The sequence below is a fragment of the Pundamilia nyererei genome, unplaced genomic scaffold (assembly GCF_000239375.1).
Source record: "Pundamilia nyererei isolate P.nyererei 1_Seehausen unplaced genomic scaffold, PunNye1.0 scaffold00047, whole genome shotgun sequence".
NCBI lineage: Eukaryota > Metazoa > Chordata > Actinopteri > Cichliformes > Cichlidae > Pundamilia > Pundamilia nyererei.
In genome coordinates, this window is record NW_005187448.1 from 3,618,028 (window position 1) to 3,637,465 (window position 19,438).

A 19,438-nucleotide genomic window follows, 5' to 3' on the forward strand; every position below is an offset into this window, starting at 1 on the left:
GCAGACTGTCGATTTGAAGCAGATTGCATAACAGAGTGATGAAGAAAAGAAATCAGAATAGGCTTACTAGTGCTGAAAGAAAAACAACGACCATGTTGCTTATCCATGATGGGAAAGATTAACTGTATCGTTGAAAAATGATACACATGAAGAGACTGCCAATTTGGAGGACTGGAAACAACTTAAGACAACTGCAAATACTTGTCATCACTGAGTTAGATGATATTTAGTTATATAATTTTGTCAAATGTGTGTCTCAAAATGTTTTGCATTAGCCATATTATGAAAATTAACTTCACCTATTTAGCCTCAACCTTTAAATGGGTGTTGAGAAACACTGGCAAACTGCTAATGGGGGTTTGGGAGCATTTGAAATGAGAAGTACAGTTTGACAGCTACATTATGTGCACTTTTATGCTGTTTTATTTAATTATGTAGCATGTGAAAAATAAAGCTGCTTAGAGAAACAAGACGTTAGCTGTGTGAGAACTAAGTCAGAAACAAGGTATATTTCCTACATACATTTAGTACAAAAACATTTTTACTGTGAACAAATACCACAGTTTTGTGATATTATGGAAAAATACAAATATGTAAAAGTTGAATAAGATAACATTGGAAAGTTACTGCGCATTTTGCAAGTTTCTTCTAATCACTAGAAAAAACTTGCAAGATTTAGTTTTGGCTTCATTTTTGTTTTGATGTATTCTTGTTCGCAAGAACAAAAAAATGCAGTTCGTGGATTCAGGCACAGAACACTCTGTGTTTGTCCCGTGGATCACTTAGTTTTGATTTGGCATCTGTACTTGCCTAGTGAAAGAGATTAGTTTTCTTCAACTGATGCAAAAGATTCTACTTGAACGCGTGCCAACACCGTCATTCAGACAGATGATGAGAAATGTGAGTAGGAGCCTGAGCAGCAGGCTGTATACAAAAGATCTGATATCAGATTTGATATTTTAGATCGCTGCTATTGATTTCTCTCCTTTCATGTGTGTTTGCTTTGCTGTTCCGTTTCTAACAGGTGATAACTAGCACGGTGCGTTTTGGATGATATGTGAAGCAGAGGGGGGAAAAAGCAATTTCTTTTCAAGACCCACCATTGCACTCTGACTGGTTTCACAGTGAATTGGTTTTTCATTAATTTTCATTAACCTCCAGTTGTGGCAGAGATATAGTCAAATAGAGGTAATTAAAGTCCAAAAGCCACATGCTGCTTTGAGAGGCTAATGAAAGATTTATATTCTTTTCATCACATATTGAAATGTTTCTTTTTAAATTAAATCTCTAGTGAGATTGGTCATATAAAGGCTGGTGGGGAGCTTCTATTGTGTTGAGATCTTATTAAGGTTTAATAGTTTCATCCCAAAATATCCTGAGAAATTGATACTGTTTTTTTTTTATTGGATTTAGGTTAGCTTTGTGGTCAGACTGCAAAATCGCACTGCACAGAAACATACAATTTCTTTTCGTCTGCTTCTTTTACTGGCCTTTGCTATTTGCTGACTTTTGAAAGAGAGGTGTTTCTCAGCTGTGACACTCAGTCTTCTGCAAGGTTATTTTTGTGATGCAGTGTTGTTTGTTATCTGTCAGCAGCTGCAACAGCATCGTGTTCCCTTTATGTGTATCTGCACGTGTTTGTCTGTCATGGCAAAATGTGGTCATGGACTATAAACTTCATCAAAGCACTTTCACATGATAACTAAACAAGATGTACTGATGCTAAACCCTTACAGATATTTCTGGTCTGCTAGGCTGTGCAGTCTGGTGATTTGTTGTGATCATACAGAAGTTTGAGTTTACAGTCACCAGAGGCAGAACAGTTCACTTTGAATTCTTTAAATTTATGTATGACAAAGATATACGTTTTGTCCAGGGAATCGGCACAGCTAGAAACAGCAATGACAGTTTCCAGCAGTGTTAGTGCTGCTACTCTTTTTGATAGCCTCTTCTACTGCCACATGCTGTATATTCATGGATATTCATGGGGTCTTTGTCCCTTTTGCTGTTTTCCAGTTTTACATTCGCCCACTTAGCTTTTTAATTTGTTTTTAGCTTGTTGCTCTTTTGAAAGTCTGGCTGAATGTCGTTCTCACAGTGTACAGCTATTGCTTGATAACCCCAATACTTTACAATCATGTCCCATGCAGTTTTTTAAGTTTCTAAATATGCAGCATATAGAGAAGTAGTGGACTACCTAACATTACACCTTCTGGAGCTGTTCGGCTTTGGAAACCCATACCACAAAGCTCCCAGCACAGTTTTTCTGCTGATGTTAATGCCACAGGAGGTTTGGAACTCTGCAGCTATTGAGTCAGCAAAGTGTTGGCAACTTTTACAAACTATGCACATTGACAGTGGCGATCATGCTCTGTAACTTCGTAGTTAAGTTGCTGTGGTTCCTAAATGCTTCCACTTTGCATTAATGCCACTTTCAGTTAAAGATCTAGGAGGAAGAAATTTTATAAACTGACTTGTTGTAGTGGTGACATCCTGTTACAGTACTACGCTCGAATTCAGTGTGATCTATAGAATGACTCATTCATTTACAAATGTCTGAGGTGCTTTTTAAAATCTAGCTTAGCACTGCTATAAATGGACAAAGTAATAAAGAAATCCCTGTCAGTATAACAGTTAGACTGCATTATGTATTTATACTTTGCTAGTAAAAGGGCAGCGATTTATTGAAACATATGCAATAGAATGGAAATGCAGCATATAAGGCAAAAAACAGTAATTCTAAGAGCTTGAAAGTAAATATTTGGTATGACGTCCGCATATTCAGAGCTCTTATTTGGATGTTGGCTGCCTTTTGTTCCATTCTCTGTGAAGATGAACGTACACTGCTACAATATTGTTGAGGTTCAGGCTCTAGGGAGGCCAATCCAAGACTTAGTGTTCCACTGTGTGTTTTTCTATCCAGGTATGGTGTTTGGGATCATTGTGATGCTGAAAAATTAATCTCTTGACAGTCAGATGCTTTCCAGATGGTGTTGGATTAATACCATGGCTGGGTGAAGCAAAACATAGTGGCGCTGATGGTGCTTTTTTACCTTCAACATCCATCAGTTTTGAAATGTTCCCCAACACCATTGGCTTAAATGTTTCCCAAAAGTTCTACCTCTCTCCTGACCCCCTTGGGAAAGACTTAGAACAGTTTGAGCCAAGTATTTCAAATTTGGATTCATTGATTTCCAATTCTTGTGTAATTTGGCATACTGCAGTTGTTTCCTCGCCATTTCCTTCCTTAATAATGGCTTCTTGATATCCTGTGAACTAATTTCTGATGTGGATTCAGTGAATAGTAGGTGGATTAACTGAAAGGCCAGTTAATCCATGACAGGTCTTTGCTGGCTTTTTAAAAAGTTGTTAAGGACATGACTTTCAGATACTGTTCATCTGCAGTTGATAGGCTTTATTTAGTCGTGAACTTTTTCTTTTGCCCTCCACTCTTCCAGTTTCCTCATATTTGTTAAGGAAGCATTGCGCACAATGCTGAGATAGTTCTTTGGAAATCCCCTCGTCGGTACAAAAATACAATGCTATAAATGTCTAACTGTGTTAGTATATTTTACAGATTGAACTAATAAAATGGGCAGACTGCGCATAACAAACCTGAGATAGGTGCCTTTTAATGCTTGAAATATGCACAGGTCAGTGTCAAGAGGCTTAACAGACAAAAAATCATTCCTCTGAAAATGGTCAGGTATGAGAACTGGATTGAAAATTTGTGAAAAAATTCCAATATCCTGTCAAAAACCTTTGAGAATTTTTGCTCATGACCATTTAAAAAACATTATGAGAGAGTCTGGCTCATTGGCAGCAAAATATTAAAATAACGAGAGGTAGTGTAGGTGCACTAATGAGGTGGCAGTGGATTGTTAATTATCTTTACTGTTGTGGCAGTCTGTTCACTGGTGTAGTTTATGTTTCCAGAGCATACTGATGAGACTGTAAATTAACTGTAGGTACATTGTTTGTTCCCGGTTTTGCATTGCATACAATAACCCACCCTGCTCAGATTGCTTAGTCTGCAGGCATTTCACATTACAGGCCCTTGCCATATGGTGTTTGTCTAACTGGAAGGGTAAAGTCAATATGACACTGATACGTTTCTGCCTGTTTTATACTGTTGCAGTAATTCAAGGTGATCCACAAACTGTTTGGGGAACCGTCATTTTAGCTTGGAACAAAACTGAAAGGAGAGGAGACACTGAGTGGCAGAGTGAAAGGACAAACCGGTGCCAAGAGGGAATTGTCGGACTACCTGTGCTGAAAGATTTGTGTTGAATTAGATTGTATGAGGCCATTTAAAGGCTGATGTCAGATTTAAAAACGCCTGGTGAAATATAGGAAATGGTGATGGTACATTAATTTGTCCACTGAGTGATACATTGCTCGAAGAGGAGCATAAAAGTTAAAAAAAATGACAGAGAAATTACCAGCTGTCAAGGACAAGGATAAAAATAACATCTCCAGATCAGCCATTGGTTGTTTGCCAAAACTGGCAATATTACAGCATCAGTCAACATGAATACATATTGATTTTTTTGTCCCAAGAACATAGGCCTGCAGTGCTGTCCAGAGGTTTTAGGTACTTTAAGGTGTTTTCTTCCTTCCTATACGCAGTATCAATTTGGAGACATTTAGAGAGCACAAAACTGAACTATTCATTTACAAATATGATGCAAGGTAATGCTATGTGATGCAAAAAAACACTTCAGAATTTGAACCATGTTGTGGGTTATTTTAGGTCAGAGTTCAGCAATTAATGTTTAAGTATGAAACTGTTCATAATGATCCAACAGACAATGTGAATAACATGCCCAGAGTCTACTGTCCTGTAGTATTAATGCTAACCCACCATCTAGCTTTTCTAGCCAAACATTCAAACTAACCACAGAAATCAGACTTTCAAATCGAGGCAACATGCCACCGCAACAATTCCCCTTTGTCAGCTGAATGCTCGGCTCAATGCTGATTAATGAGCTGAGGTCAGAGCCTCCCCAGGAGGACGGTGCCATTATCTACAATACTGCGCTTGTGGGAATTTCTGAATGGAGGTGAAGCTAGGAAAAGGCAATCAGTGTTAATCGCAATGAAAGAGCACGCACTTTGATCTACGCCCTTCTTCCTTTCGCTCCCTTCGTCTCTCTCCCTCGGGAAATAAACAGATCCAGCAGAGACTAGTTAGGCCATGTTTAGTTTCTTTTCAAGGTTTTGGCTATCATTATGGGCTCATGAATAAAAAATATCCAGTAGTTTTTGACTTCTTTTTTTTGGCTGTAGGTTGCTTTTTCAGCCTGGGTGCAGTGAATGAAACTGAGTTACTTTATTCAGATGCTTTGTTCATCCCCATATCTTTCCGGATGTTTCATTAAGCCAGCTGCAGCGACTCATTATGTGTTTGTACAAATCACTGGGGAAATGGCTGTACTCTTATCAGGTTTTCTGCTTTTTATGGTCTTGTAGTTGTGCTGTTAAATCTTTAAGTAATGTAATCATTAACCTGTTAGCAGTCGGACGTACCGCCCACGGTACATTGGATGGTTTAGGGGACTAATTGTAAATTTGTAGGACTGCTAAGGGGTTAAAAGGCTTGAACAGTCCTCTGGATGCAGTATAACAATAAATAATTTATGTATGTATCTCCTTCGCTGTTTTAAAAATTAAACTATTAAAGCCTGACTCCAGAAGATATATTGTCAACACTGTTTGTGGTTCAGTTTTGTCGCACCTCTTCTCAAATAAGACCACAGAGGATGCCGAAACCTGGGAGAGCTTCATTAAACTGCAGCACCGAGTTTTCCTGCCTCGCTTTTGTTAATAGCATCCTTTCCCCTATTCATCTGTTTCAGGACTCAGATTCACTTCACAGTGGCCATTGATTTCACAGCATCAAATGGTGAGTGTTTCAACAACAACCATCGCCCTGCTCTGCCTCCATTTGTCATCTCATGTATAACTAGAAGATTTGCTATTATTCAAAGAGGGGCTGGAGTTTCCTCTCTGCCTGTGATCTCCCTTTTTTTTCAAGGTGTTCACATGTCAGACACTATTAAGCGCTCCTGCCAGCCTGCAATATATAAAACGAAAACTTTAAATCATATTAGTGATAATTAAAAAAGATGGTAGCTATAGTATATATACCCAAACATGTACAAATATAAAAATGCACAAAATCGAAAATCTTCAGTGGCCGGAGACCGTGGTATGAATAAAATTTGTGCGCTCGTGTACAATGAACTTGTGATCTTGTTGCCTGTGTGACGATTACTTCAAATGCAGCGACTGGGTTTGCAGCTGCTTGCAGTCAGTTGCCCTTTTTAAAGTGACTGGTGCATCAAGACAGCGATAAAGTGGCAATAAGCTGGAGTCAGTCGCTATCAGTTTGAAACTGAAGGGGTTCAAGTTGTAATTACATGCAATGTTTATGATAATAATGTGATTAACTGTAATGAATCCAGAAAGGTTGCAAATGTGTCATCATCTGTCACCGTTTACATACCCAGAAATTCACATTTACTGCTAACATTCAGTCAGAATCTCCGAACGCCACAGATTTGATACAGAAATTCAGAAATTTCACCACAAATAGTGACAAAATTACTTCAGGATGTTGATTTAACTGCAAAATGACATAAACGCTCTGCAATTTGCTCTTATTTAGGAATACAACCAGAATACAACCAGCTCAGTTGAGTTCCTGATGTGTCATAGATGTCTTGTGGTGCAGACTGACTGCATTTTGAGAGCAATCTGTCTGTGTTATAAATTAGTTCAACTCAATTCACTTGAATGTTATTTATATACCACCAATTCACATCAACAATTGCCTCGAAGTCCTTTTATATTCTAGGTCAAAGGCCCTGCAATAATAGAGAGAAAATCCCAACAATAAGTTGTACCACGTTCATAAGTGATTAAACTTCTGTTAAAAACGCCACTAGGTTTGCAAGAAACCTTAGATCACTCACAATCCTCAGAGCATTATTGCCACAGGCTTAGGGGGCAATTGCCAACATCACTAAGAGGGTAAATTTCACTGGCTGACTGGCCAGGTTGCACTCCCAGGTGTGTTGAGTCAGGGTTTTCCCCTCCCAAGCAAGAGGTTTCCAGGATGTGGATTTGAGGCAACACAGCGTGTTGGTTAAATAGCAGTTCATGCGAAAGTAACTGCTCAATAAACAACATTTTCCACACATAGTTTTGAGAGATATTTGCAGAGAGTGAAGTTAAAATAACAAACAGTTGAAATTTTGGAAAGTCTGTCTGTTCCTGATTGCTTGGCCGCTTGCGTGCACAGCTGGGATTCTTAGTTTCTTGGGCTGGCTTTTCCCATAGTGCCTCACACATCTTATGGCCTTCACTGTCACCAGATGTCAGCATAACTAAATACCAAGGGTAGATTTTAAACCAACGTGCTTCACGGCACCATCTGCTCCACCATCACTAACAAAAAACCAAGGGAATATCTTTTGGAAGAGCAATTTTTCATCCCTCCAGTAGAACTAACACCAAAGCACACAGAAGACACTTTATACCAGTGTTTATTTTAATTAGTTATCTGTCTCTGCATAATGTTTAATGGCATTGAAGCTTTAAAATATAAAAGTAGATGACCAGTCAAGCACAGATGCCAAATCCTCTCAGCTGAAGCGTCTTTTTTAGTGTAATCAAACACAAGTATTTATTGTGTTTCTGACGAACACTCATTAGATCCATCTGGGATAAGTTGTAATAAAAATAATAGATAAATATATTCAGTGGTATCATTAATCTGTTTAATAATATTATCCAACTACTAAATCAGCAAACATATTAATTCTGTGAGATAATAAGGGCTCTTATTATCTGGAGGGAAGCCTTATAGTGCAAAATAAATAGACATCAAGTTTTACAGATATTTTCAATAAGGCAGTCATTTCCTCAAACCCAAATCTTCAGTTTAGCTTTAGTTTGCTCTTGTTTCCCCTGCCTCGGCTGTCAGTTTCCTCTCAGTCTGATGGTCTGCATCAGTGACTCTGACTTCTCTCTTCTTAAAAGGAAATCCATCACAGTCCACTTCACTACACTACATGAACCCATACCAGATGAATGCCTATGCCATGGCCCTGAAGGCAGTTGGAGAGATCATCCAGGACTATGACAGTGATAAGATGTTCCCTGCCCTAGGATTCGGTGCTAAGCTGCCCCCTGATTGGAGGGTTTCCCATGAGTTTCCACTGGTGAGTAAACTACGGGATTATTTTAGACACGACGTTGTATTTCGGCATCTGGTTCATTGACTTAATCTGAATCAGTGGGAAGATGATTTTGGCCCTCCCACTGGAGGTGATCCCAGGGAGTGCTCATTTGTGTGTTTATTTTCTACGTGTGGGTAAGCATGTTGAATGTGCAGTGTAGATGTGTGCATTTTGAGATAAAAGCAGCTACATCTCTGACATGCGGAGCTCAGGCTGAATTCCATTTACCTTTTATAGTGCAAATTAGGTTCTGTAAGGCTGACGGCTTCTTAAATCAATTTAGCTTCACTCAGTAATGTGCTCTGGCTGCTGCATAGTACAGCCTAATGAGGACTGTGTCTACAGGGTAATGTCTGCATCACTCCATGTTTCCATTAAAACTTGTGAATTAAGATTCATCTCGGCATATAATTGAAGTCTCTCTTTTTTTCTTGCCATACTCATGTAAGTGGGTTTAAAAGTAAAGTTAAGTCTTGAGTGAAATGTTTCTTATACTGTGTATGTTTGCTTTGGACTGTGCCTTAATGGGCAAGGACGCTAACCTTTGAAGCTAAGTTTGACAAGAACATCTCTGTCGGCTAAAACACTGTTTTCAAAACACCATTCAGCCCTCAACTCCACACCAGTATTTTAGAAGTACCCATGGCACATACAGTTACTGCATCACTATTGTTATATTATTTACAATACTGATTAGCTTTGACCAAATTACAACCTGAAGTTCCTCGACTCTCCATGCACAGTTATAAAGCAAGTGAGTCTTTTGATCTTGTTGTTATTTCTACATTTCCAAACTCCAGAACATGCAAATCTAAAGAGCTATTGGTTTACAGTAAAGAGGGTTGCAAGACTGATCGTAAAAGACATGAAACTAGCAGAAACCTGTGATGCTTCAGTGTCAACATGTTGTCCTGAGGTACAAACTACCAAGTGCATAGACAGAAAACATGCCCACCACTAAAATAACATTCACAAATTTCATATTTGAGATTAGTCCAGGAAATGTATGAAGACAGAGTTTTTTAAAGGTTTTAGAACTGGTGAAATGAGAGTGCCTCTAGATGGATGTGCGCGGCTGGATCACTTACAGTATAGACATCAGACACCACTTCACCACTGGCGCCAGCACAGTGGAGAAGGTTCTGGTATGGACTGTGCTCATTAAGGATGAGCAAGTTGGAGCTTTTATGCAACTCCCAGACCTTCTGCCAGCTATTGGAAGATACCACACAACACTGCAGCATTCAAGAGGGCGATGAATTTTATGTAGGACAATACTCAAGCATCAGAGCAGCTTAAGAGCTCAAGAATGACTGAATAATGACCTAACCTTTTCTTCCTCACATGGCTTAAATCCCACTGATAATTTGCGAACCTGTCTCAGTGGTGAGCTTTACAGACAGTGCAGGGGAGTCTGTTTTCTTCTTCATTAAAAATTGATTGCAAAAAGTGGAATAGCTGTTAGACCGCTGGTTATATTTTAATATTTTTAAAAAGCCTAAATGTTGTTTAATTAAATTTTCTGTTGCATTTGTTAAATTTGTAACACAAAAACTTCCTTAAGCTTTTTCTTTGCTAAATATTTTGATTTGTAGTTGAGTAAAATTGACTGAGAGCACTGCTTTTAAAAAATTAAATAAATGTAGTCCTAAATAAATAATTGTGTCTCTTAGCTGGGCACGCGGTGGATATGGTTCAGTTTGTGGCTATATGATTGGCACAAAACACTACTTTAAATGAAGCTCTGTATGAATATTGGATTCTTTAATGTGTTAACTAATTTTTTTAACTACTTTTGTTTGATTGAGGAAATCTGGCCATCCTGCCCACACAGAAAAAGACATTTTAACCACTACCATTCACAGTTAAAAGTTATGTTGTATTGTTTTAGTCATGAATGGTTTTCATACATGCACCGCTGACCGATGGGACCTGAAATGATCCTTAACCTGCTAGTCCCCTTCACATGAACCTTACTGTACAGCATAAAGATTGCACAATGTTTGATTTCACAGATGTGCAGGTAATGGTCTAGTGAATTGTTCTACTCGAGTAACCCTGGTGTCTAAATCAAAGTAATTTAAGTAGCATCACTCTGATGATTGGTGGCTTAAGCCCTCTTCTTCAGTTTCACCATCATCACACACTCAGCTTATTAAAACACTAGCAGCTCTTGCTGGATGTTTCCTAGAGGTTTTTTTTTAAGCAAGTCGTGTTTTTTAAAAATTATTTATAGTCTGTCTTGATATATTTATGAATTTATGAATTTATTCTTCTTCCTGCTCCTTTTCATGCATGGAAACAGTGTTACTTTAATTGAAAGGAAGGTTGTGTATGGGAATGCATTACTGCTGTACCATGTGTGAAACAAAAAAAAATAAAATAAATTTATATTATATAAATAATTTTATGTCATTTTCTGTGGTGTTACCTTTATGTTAGTAAATCTCTGTAGCAGGGAGGGTAGAAAGTGGTGTCGCTATGTGGTTGCTGCTAAACTTAATACAAATACAGAGCTTTAAAACAGGTTATCACTAGTCTTTCCAGTCTGGTTTGGTCCAACATGCTGCTGCTTATAAGCATAGTGACCTTCCAGCTAGCAAACATACTGGAGTATTTAGCACATCCACTTGTATTCATCTGAAAATCTAATAAATCACTTTAATCACTTTAACAGTTTAACACTTTAACATGAGATTAATTTTAACAGGTTAAATACATTTTTGTTGATTGTTTGACTCTGCCATTGTTGTAGTTTTTGTACCATTTATGTCTTGTTGTTTTTCCTCAGAATGGCAACGTCGACAACCCGTACTGTAATGGTATGGAGGGGATTCTTGAAGCGTACCATCAAAGCCTTAAGACAGTTCAGCTGTATGGACCCACCAACTTTGCTCCTGTTGTTAATCATGTGGCAAGGTACCAACGCAAACATCTGTCCCAGTGGATATATGACAGAGTGCAGTCGCCCTTTCTTTGAAAGTCAGTCTGTAAATAATCTTCAGCAGGCAGCCATGCCATCAGAGGCATTAGGACAGTGAGTGATGGTTTCTCTGTGAATTGAGTAGAAATAATGAAGGGAAAATAAACAATCAGCTGCCAGGCTAAGACAAATAGAAATGGTAATCAGGGATTTGTGGTGCCAGACGTTTATTTTGCAGACATATAACGTGATGAACGTGGCGAGGTAAGGCGGCGTCTCTGGGAGGGAACTTGTAAATGGTCATGCAGCCTTTCGTGACATGTATCGATGAGCCACGCTAGTCACTTAATGAGTTTTACTGTAAATGAGGCATGGCATTAATTCACCATTACAAACTCCTTGTCACTGCAAATAGAGTAAGTGCACAAAGTGAATTAAAAAGCTGTGCCTACAAACCGACAGCAGTACATTAAACACACAGAAGACATAATGTGCTGTTTGCGGCTAAAAACTGTTGTGATATTACTATATTAAGTCCCATGTATATAACGTGTCCCTGTGACCTGTGTTTCAAGTGTATTTGTTAATATTTTCCCCATAAAGATTAATCTTGTAGTAGAATAATAGAGCTTATGCAAAAAGATTTATTCAATAAAACGACGCGCAAAATTTAAACTAACAAAATGTAACATATATATAGATATATATAGATATATATGCCCTGCCCACCCCCTACAGCTGACAGAAGGTTAAAGGATGTCATATCCATCCTTACGTAATTACAAACTATTATGGTGCTAAAATAGAGCTTTTTCCTATCTGCTAGTAAGTAGATCATCTGTATTTAATCAAAAAGATAAATCAAAATACAAATGTGATCAATATATTAACAGAGAAATGTAGTCTGAGTAGTGAAAATGTGTAACTTGTTTTCATCTGAAGGGCTTTTATGTCACTTTTTGTTTCAGTATTAGTTTTGCAGGTTTCATGTAGATAATATTTGCTTTTCTCTATCTCTTACTGATTTGTATAATAACAGTTATAAACTGTGAAGAATCCTTTTCCCCAGTGATGTTGTAGAGTGGGAGGAGCTATTTCAAGCCTGGAATCATCCAGTCTTAGAGCTTAAAATCCTGTTATATGCCTCACTAACAACTGGCAGAAGCTAAAGATTAGGGTGTTGAGATAACTGAAAGCACAAACTGCAGCTTAAATTAATTTAATTTAAAACGCACCAAAGAAAACATTCCCCTGCAGACCTTTATGCATAATGTCAATGAATAAAAAAAAAAGAATAAATAAAAGTCTCAGAAGGATGTCCAATTTAAAACTGATGAAAAGATAACTATTTGCATAACCAGGAAATGATCTTAACAATGCAGTTCATTTGAGTAGTTGTGTTTAATGTGCATGTTCAACTTTTCCATCCACCACAAGAAGAAAGCTGATAAATTATTGAAGTCAGGAAATGTTGATAAAAGGGGGAAAGATGTTCATGCATGATGCATAATGTATAGTAAATGTACGATGTTGAGTTGTTAATGTTTTAGCCAGTTTAAGGATCTCATCTGTGTAGGAATCTACAAATTGAGTTTGACTCTGCTGTTAGTACTCTGCTAATACGCTCAACAGTCTCCAGTGAGTGTGGCCTACATTGTTGTAAGTCAGCTAAGGAAGACAAATGCCACTTTAATCCCCTAAACAGCAGCCATCGCTTTTGCTGTTGTCACAGACAGGGCACGCTCTTTGATTAAACTGTCGGTGCCTCACAGTCAATTTGACCAAGCAGGATGCAAAGAGTGAAGCTTCACCTCTGACCTGTCCTTGGCTCTTGCAATGATCTGCCACATTTCTCCCTCTTTTTTTGCTCATCAAGTCTAGTAAGATGAATGCAAGGCAATCAATAATGTTCCAGAAGAATAAGACTGCTGCACTTGCATAAACAGTTTAATAAATTATTCATAGAGCAGCCAGCGATGGGCGATTGAATCTAGGCCACACTCACTGTGGTGTCTCTGATGGGTTTCGTAAGAGTATCTAGATAGACCTCTGAGACGTGAAGAGCTATACAACATATTTTTCTTCTTTACGTGTCTATATTAAGCTCTTGTGTCACACACTGTGCGGAGAGAGTTTGTTTCTGAGGAATATATTTTTTAATGTATTTTTTATCTCTCACACAGTTGTTTTCTGCTCCTCTAAGAGTTTCTCTCTGGTTGCTCCTGCATGCGCGCTTTTCATAACTTTTTTTTTTTCTCTAACATGAGCTGTTGTGCTTAAATCATTCTGTCACAGTCAGTTTCACGATCGTGGCTCAAGAGTTGGGAGTTCGCCTTGTAATCGGAAGGTTGCCGGTTCGAGCCCCGGCTTGGACAGTCTCGGTCGTTGTGTCCTTGGGACAAGACACTTCACCCGTTGCCTACTGGTGCCCCAGGGTGGCTGTGGCTACAACACATTCACACACTTGTCATCACCAGTGTGTGAATGGGTGGATGACTGGTTGTGTAAAGCGCTTTGGGGTCCTTAGGGGCTACTAAAGCGCTATACAAATACAGGCCATTTACCACTTACCATTTTTTGCACCCAGGTATGCAGCAGCAGTGCAGGACGGATCTCAGTACTTTGTCCTGCTCATCATCACTGATGGAGTGATTTCGGACATGGCTCAGACCAAGGAGGCCATAGTGAATGTAAGTGCTGATTTAACACTAGCCTGAGGATATTAACCTCTCTCTCTCCATTCTCCTCCACTCTGCAGGACATTGGTTTTGCAGGTGCTTTAAGCTTACTGTGGCACTGTTCTCAGGCTTTCTGTTACTTTGAGGGTTTATAAGCCAGTAGCACTGGATTTGAGGATTTATGGGATGTTTTCTACCCCACTTCTTAGAGGCTCAGTTTGTCCAATATTTTTATTTCTTTCTGAGACCCTCAAGAGGCTTAGAGGCTCAGCTGAGATTCAACCTCTGTGCTACAGATGCATTGTCTGATCTGAGATCTGAGGCAACAGTGTTGCCAATTTTTTTTAAAGTTTCATGGTGTTTGTTTTGTCCCATACTGCCTGCTGCATATTTCATGTGTCTTGACAACACTGCAGCTCACCTTTGGCTGGAATCTGCCCGCAGAGGTAAGGCTGACGATCAGTCATCGTCGAGCGGGTAGAGCCTCACAGGAACACAGTGTTCAGACCCCCAGCAGACTGGGTTTAAAGGGAATTTGCGACTGTTAATCAAACCATTCGAACAGCCACACCTTCCTTTTAAGATCTTGTCTGCTGCTCTGCGCTCTGCTCAACCTCAACCTGCCACATCCTGCAGCCACTGGACCTGACTTCGCTCTCTTTGGATAGAAGAGCTTCATTAGGTATTCAGCCTTTGCCCTGGAACGATGAATCATAAACAAGTAACTGTGTCCAACACTCAGCTCTGCATTTTTTTTTCTTTCTTCCAGGCTGTGCTCTGTCATGAGAGCTAATTTAAAATACTGTACAGAGCAAATATTGACTGGTAATTTTACTGCTAATGGCCACACTTTATGGTACTGTATTTTAAACAGCTTAGCCTTCAGGGATTGATATCCACTTATCTGACAGAACAGCCTCAGAGGTAAATACAGTCTGCAACTCTTTTCCTTTGATGTTTTTCCTTGAAACTGAAAATTTCATTTTAATAAAATTGTAAAGCAGAGCCTGCTTTTAGCCCGAGAGGAACAGACATAAATTAATTTGTATGCGAAATTTAGATTTTATCTGCAGTTGTCACTTTGCTGTTTGGGTGAGACTGACTCAGGAACCTCATAAAACTGTGGATATTTTCCTGTTAGGGAGCTTAATTTGGGTCTTCATCTTCGAGCTTCGGTGAGATGGAGCAACCTGACACAGAATACGTAACAGTGTTGGTACAGAATCAAATGAAAGCTACTGCAGAGGCAATGTACATATTTAGATTTTGTGGTAAAAGTTTTGTGAAGAATGAAATTCATGGGCATGACTGAAACATGGTGGTGCCATTCTTCCTGTCCCAAAATATTTCTGTAGTCCTTTAATATTAAATGAAACTGCTGATATCAGAGCGAATATCTGCTGAGTCCCTTTAGATTTGTTGTGGTTCTCTGCAGTGAAAGTGAAGCATCAGAAAAACTGGAGGAGTGACACTTTACAGTACACGCAAAGTAACAAATGGTGTAAACTGAATAATGCAGCTCAAGCAACAGTATCAGCTCTGGCAAGTATATACCTGAGGGTTTTGGTCTGCTGGAAACTGGGAAAATAGAATATATAGGCTATTTTGTGCGAGAGCAAGAGGTCATGAGGAATAACACTAGTGGAGAAAAGAAATAAATCGGGAATAGAGACTGAGGGAGAAAAACGATAGAGACCATGAGAGGGGAGGTCCTCCTCAGTCTATTTACTCCTATCTGTGACAGGCCTCTCCCCTTGAGAGGTTTTTCCAGGAAAGCTGACCTACTTTTGCCCCTGTGAATGCATTTCTACCACAAGCATATATCATTCATTCATTCGTGCCAGGGCTTTCACGTTCTGCACACCAATGCCATGGTCTGAATTTATGCAGTGCAGTAACCTCTACACCACAAACCGTTGAGAAGATGCCCCCTTTTATCTTGTAGATTTATGATTTGTTTTGACTGTCGTTTAAATAGACACAACATGCGGCCCTTTTTTGTTCTGATGTTAAAGGCATTTGAATCATTTCTATAAGCAAACTTGAATAAATGGTTTTATACTGAGTGGTGTTTGCAGGATTTCTGCAAACTAACTGCAAGAGCATTGCATAACCTTATGTTATCTTTACTATGAGATTGTGAATGTGTGTGGTTAGCTAACAAATTCTGTGCGTGCTGACAGTTGTATCCACCTTGAAGGCCCTGGTTTGAATAATGCATTTTGCGTTTTCCCTTGGCTCCTTTGGGAACAAAACTATACAACACAATGTGATGTGTAACATAGTCAAGACAACGTTCTTATGCTATTTCTAATTTATATTTGTCTTATTTTATCTTACCCATTATCATTTATGTCTTCTCTGGGGAATTGTGCATGTCGGTTCATACTGACTGTTTTAATGAGATGTGTGTTGGTGGATAAATAAACGTAATTGGAAATGTAACCCTTTCATGCTCTGCGAAAAACTTTGATGGCTTTGGTTCTTTTTTGTTTTTTTGAAAGAAAATATTGTATTCCTGGCATGTGACTGACAACTGACTGTCTCTTCTTCTTGTTTATGACAGGCAGCCAAACTCCCCATGTCTATCATCATTGTTGGAGTTGGCCAGGCTGAGTTTGATGGTGAGAATACTAACTACACACAAAATATGTGGAAAGCACTTTGTTGCCTCTTCGGATTAGGGATGGTTTGTTTTATTAAACCAGCTCAGACTTTCTGCAAAGAATAATAAATATTGTAAATGACTTCACAGTATGAAGACATATTTGCTCTGGAAAGTTTCATGATGAACTAAAAAAAAGAGTGTATACATAATTTTGATGCTGAGGTATACTAGAGATTTGTTTAAAAATCCATTTTTGTTCTCTGTAGCAATGGTTGAGCTGGATGGTGATGATGTCAGAATCTCCTCACGGGGGAAGGTGGCAGAGAGAGACATTGTACAGGTGAGACGTCTCGGCTCGTCACGGGAAGGAACAGCTCATTTTCTATAGGCATAAAAACATTAGGCAACAGCAACCTTATTTTTTGTTTTTTGTTTTTTATTCCAGTGCAAAATATCTCTTAAAGTATGGCATACATTTTTCAATTTCAATCATATCGGTGATCTCTTTATCTTCCAGCTGCTTTATTCATACATACACTCAGCATTTGTTTATGCACAGATGCAGGTACCGCTGCAGCATTTCAGTCAGGCTGAGTTCTGGACTTTGACTGGGTCATTGCTACATCTGGATTCTTTTCTTTTTTAGCTATTCTGTTTATATTTGCTACTGTGATTGGGATCGTTGTCCTGTTGCATCACCTAGTTTTAGCCAGGTTTCATACTTTGGACAGATACCCTACATTTGAATATTTTGGTAGGAGTTCACGGTTCACTCATTGGTGCCCAGGTCCTATGGCTGCAAAACAAGCCTAAATTACCACAGTGCTCGACAGCTGGTATGAGGTTTTGCGCTGAAATGCTGTGATTGATTTTGTCCAGATGTGGTGTTGTGCATTATGGTCTCATCTCTCATTGTTACAGCACTTTTGTGATTTTTTCAGATGCAACACTTTCTCCTGGAAACCCTTCCAAACAAGCCATACTTATTCAGTCTTTTCATATTGTACTGTCATGAACATTAATGTTTAATATGCTAACTGAAGTCTGTAGAGTCTGAATCATAGTTCTTGGGGGGGTTTGCAATTTGTCAGAGTATTGCACAGTCTGAGCTTGAGGTGAATTTGCTGGGAATGTGTTAAAACACATGTGAATGCTTTAAACCAGCAACTTGCCAAAAAGTCTTCTTTAATAGAGGTGCTCACACTGGCTGAGGATCATTTTAAGTGCATTTGATTAGCAGCACCTCGGTGCTCCTTAAGCTTAGTCTTAACTCCCATGGAAGCAATAAGGGTGTCTTTCACAGCACATCTTATAGTTGTGAGAAAACCTGATTTTTTTCCACGTGACTGTATGCACATCAATCTACCACTGTGGAGTCTTGCAATAACAGGACCATAAACTTAGCACAAAATTGTTTGCAGAATTTATAAATTAACCGAAAACTAAATAAATTTTCTTATAGACCTACATGGCTTATAAAATTCTCTCTGTAATCAGAGGAGTCGCCCCTTTCTGGACATTACAAAGAATTTTCAAACCTTGGTGTTCCTTTGAGTCATCATTTCAGTGAACCAGCCAGGAAACCAGGAAAACAATGCCAGTTTGATTCGGGGATTTTTAAAAGTAATGTGTTTCTTTCTCATGTCACAACAGTTTGTACCATTCAGAGACTACATGGACCGCACAGGTAACCATGTGCTGAGCATGGCTCGACTGGCTAAAGACGTACTGGCTGAGATCCCTGACCAACTGATCTCCTACATGAAGAGCAGAGCCATTAAACCCAACCCTGTGCCAGTGTATTCGCCCAGTGATGAGCCGCCGACCAACCCCGTGTGAGCCCCTCCCCGCCCACACACACAAAGCTCTGCGTCAGGCAGAGCAAGGTTGAGATTGATGGGAACCCGTCTCCACCAACACTTCTTTGAAGCAAAAATGCTTTTGAGGCCCTTCCGTAAATATTAATCCAGCGTAACACAAAGATGATGAGACTCCATTGTGGTTTGGAGCAGTGAGACTGCAGAGGGGAACCTGCTATGATGAGGGAGCTTACTCTCTGAGTGCTTGAGGACCGGAGCGCTGAGAGACCGGTATGAAAGGAGCTTTCAGTTGTTCACTGTCTAACCTGACAAAATAGTGATGTAATGGATAGCAAGTGAGCCCATAAAGAGGGCCTGTTTGAAGGCATAAATATATTAGGATGTGCCAGTGTGTATCATGCTTGTGATACCTTTTGGAATCAATGTGTGTAAACTAGGAAATCATGTGTATAATAATTTATTTATTTATTGCAGGAATGATCTGTTCATTTTAGGGGGTTTTAAAGGGTGGGGTATTAAAGTCATATTTCCCCAGAAGTTTTCCACCTTATATTTTGTGACCAGTATAATAAAAACGACCCCCATTTCTACTTTGATAAGGACTGTAATATAAGAGCATGTGACAAAACCCATTCAGCAGTTTATTAATCATGTTCACCTATGAATAATCTTTAATTGCAAGCTATAAAGTAGAGCACCTCCTGCGAGCTGTTGCTATATAGATATTTTAGCACCATGTCTTATACATCTTTCTTATATTTATATTTACAGAATGCACTAAATATTGTCCAAATAAAAAGCACAAAGGCAATAGTGGTGATAAGCTAAAAAAAAACAACTCTTATTTTGAAAGGACTAGCCACAATGACAATAATGGAAAGGGCCCTGAATTATGTTTTTGACACTGTCTTTTTTATTTTAAAAAGGATTATCACTACTATTATACTGATATTTAAATTAACTTGTATCTATCATAAAAACAAGCACATACTCACTTTTCCATGTAGTATGCAAGGAAACGTAGATAAAACTATTCTCATGCTGCCATCATTTTCCATCTTGCTGCTTCTCTCCATTATGTTTGCTGTGGTGACAGTTTAATATCTGAGATTTAGTTCAGTATTTTTAAAGGAGACTTCAAATACGATATACTTTTGAAAGAC

At 38.9% G+C, this 19,438-nt stretch overlaps 1 protein-coding gene across 2 annotated transcripts in view; it reads left to right on the top strand.

Moving 5' to 3' along the window:
• The window catches only part of cpne5a (copine Va), a 77,726-nt gene extending 58,648 nt beyond the window's left edge, over nt 1-19,078 (top strand). For both annotated transcript variants that reach the window (XM_005732671.1, XM_005732672.1), the window contains 7 exons: nt 5,859-5,905; nt 8,047-8,228; nt 11,038-11,165; nt 13,757-13,859; nt 16,414-16,471; nt 16,722-16,795; nt 18,109-19,078. In XM_005732671.1, the coding sequence (XP_005732728.1) occupies nt 5,859-5,905; nt 8,047-8,228; nt 11,038-11,165; nt 13,757-13,859; nt 16,414-16,471; nt 16,722-16,795; nt 18,109-18,294 (778 nt within the window). In that variant the 3' untranslated portion in view covers nt 18,295-19,078. The remainder of the gene's footprint in view (nt 1-5,858; nt 5,906-8,046; nt 8,229-11,037; nt 11,166-13,756; nt 13,860-16,413; nt 16,472-16,721; nt 16,796-18,108) is intronic.
• Nucleotides 19,079-19,438: the final 360 nt, after the last annotated feature.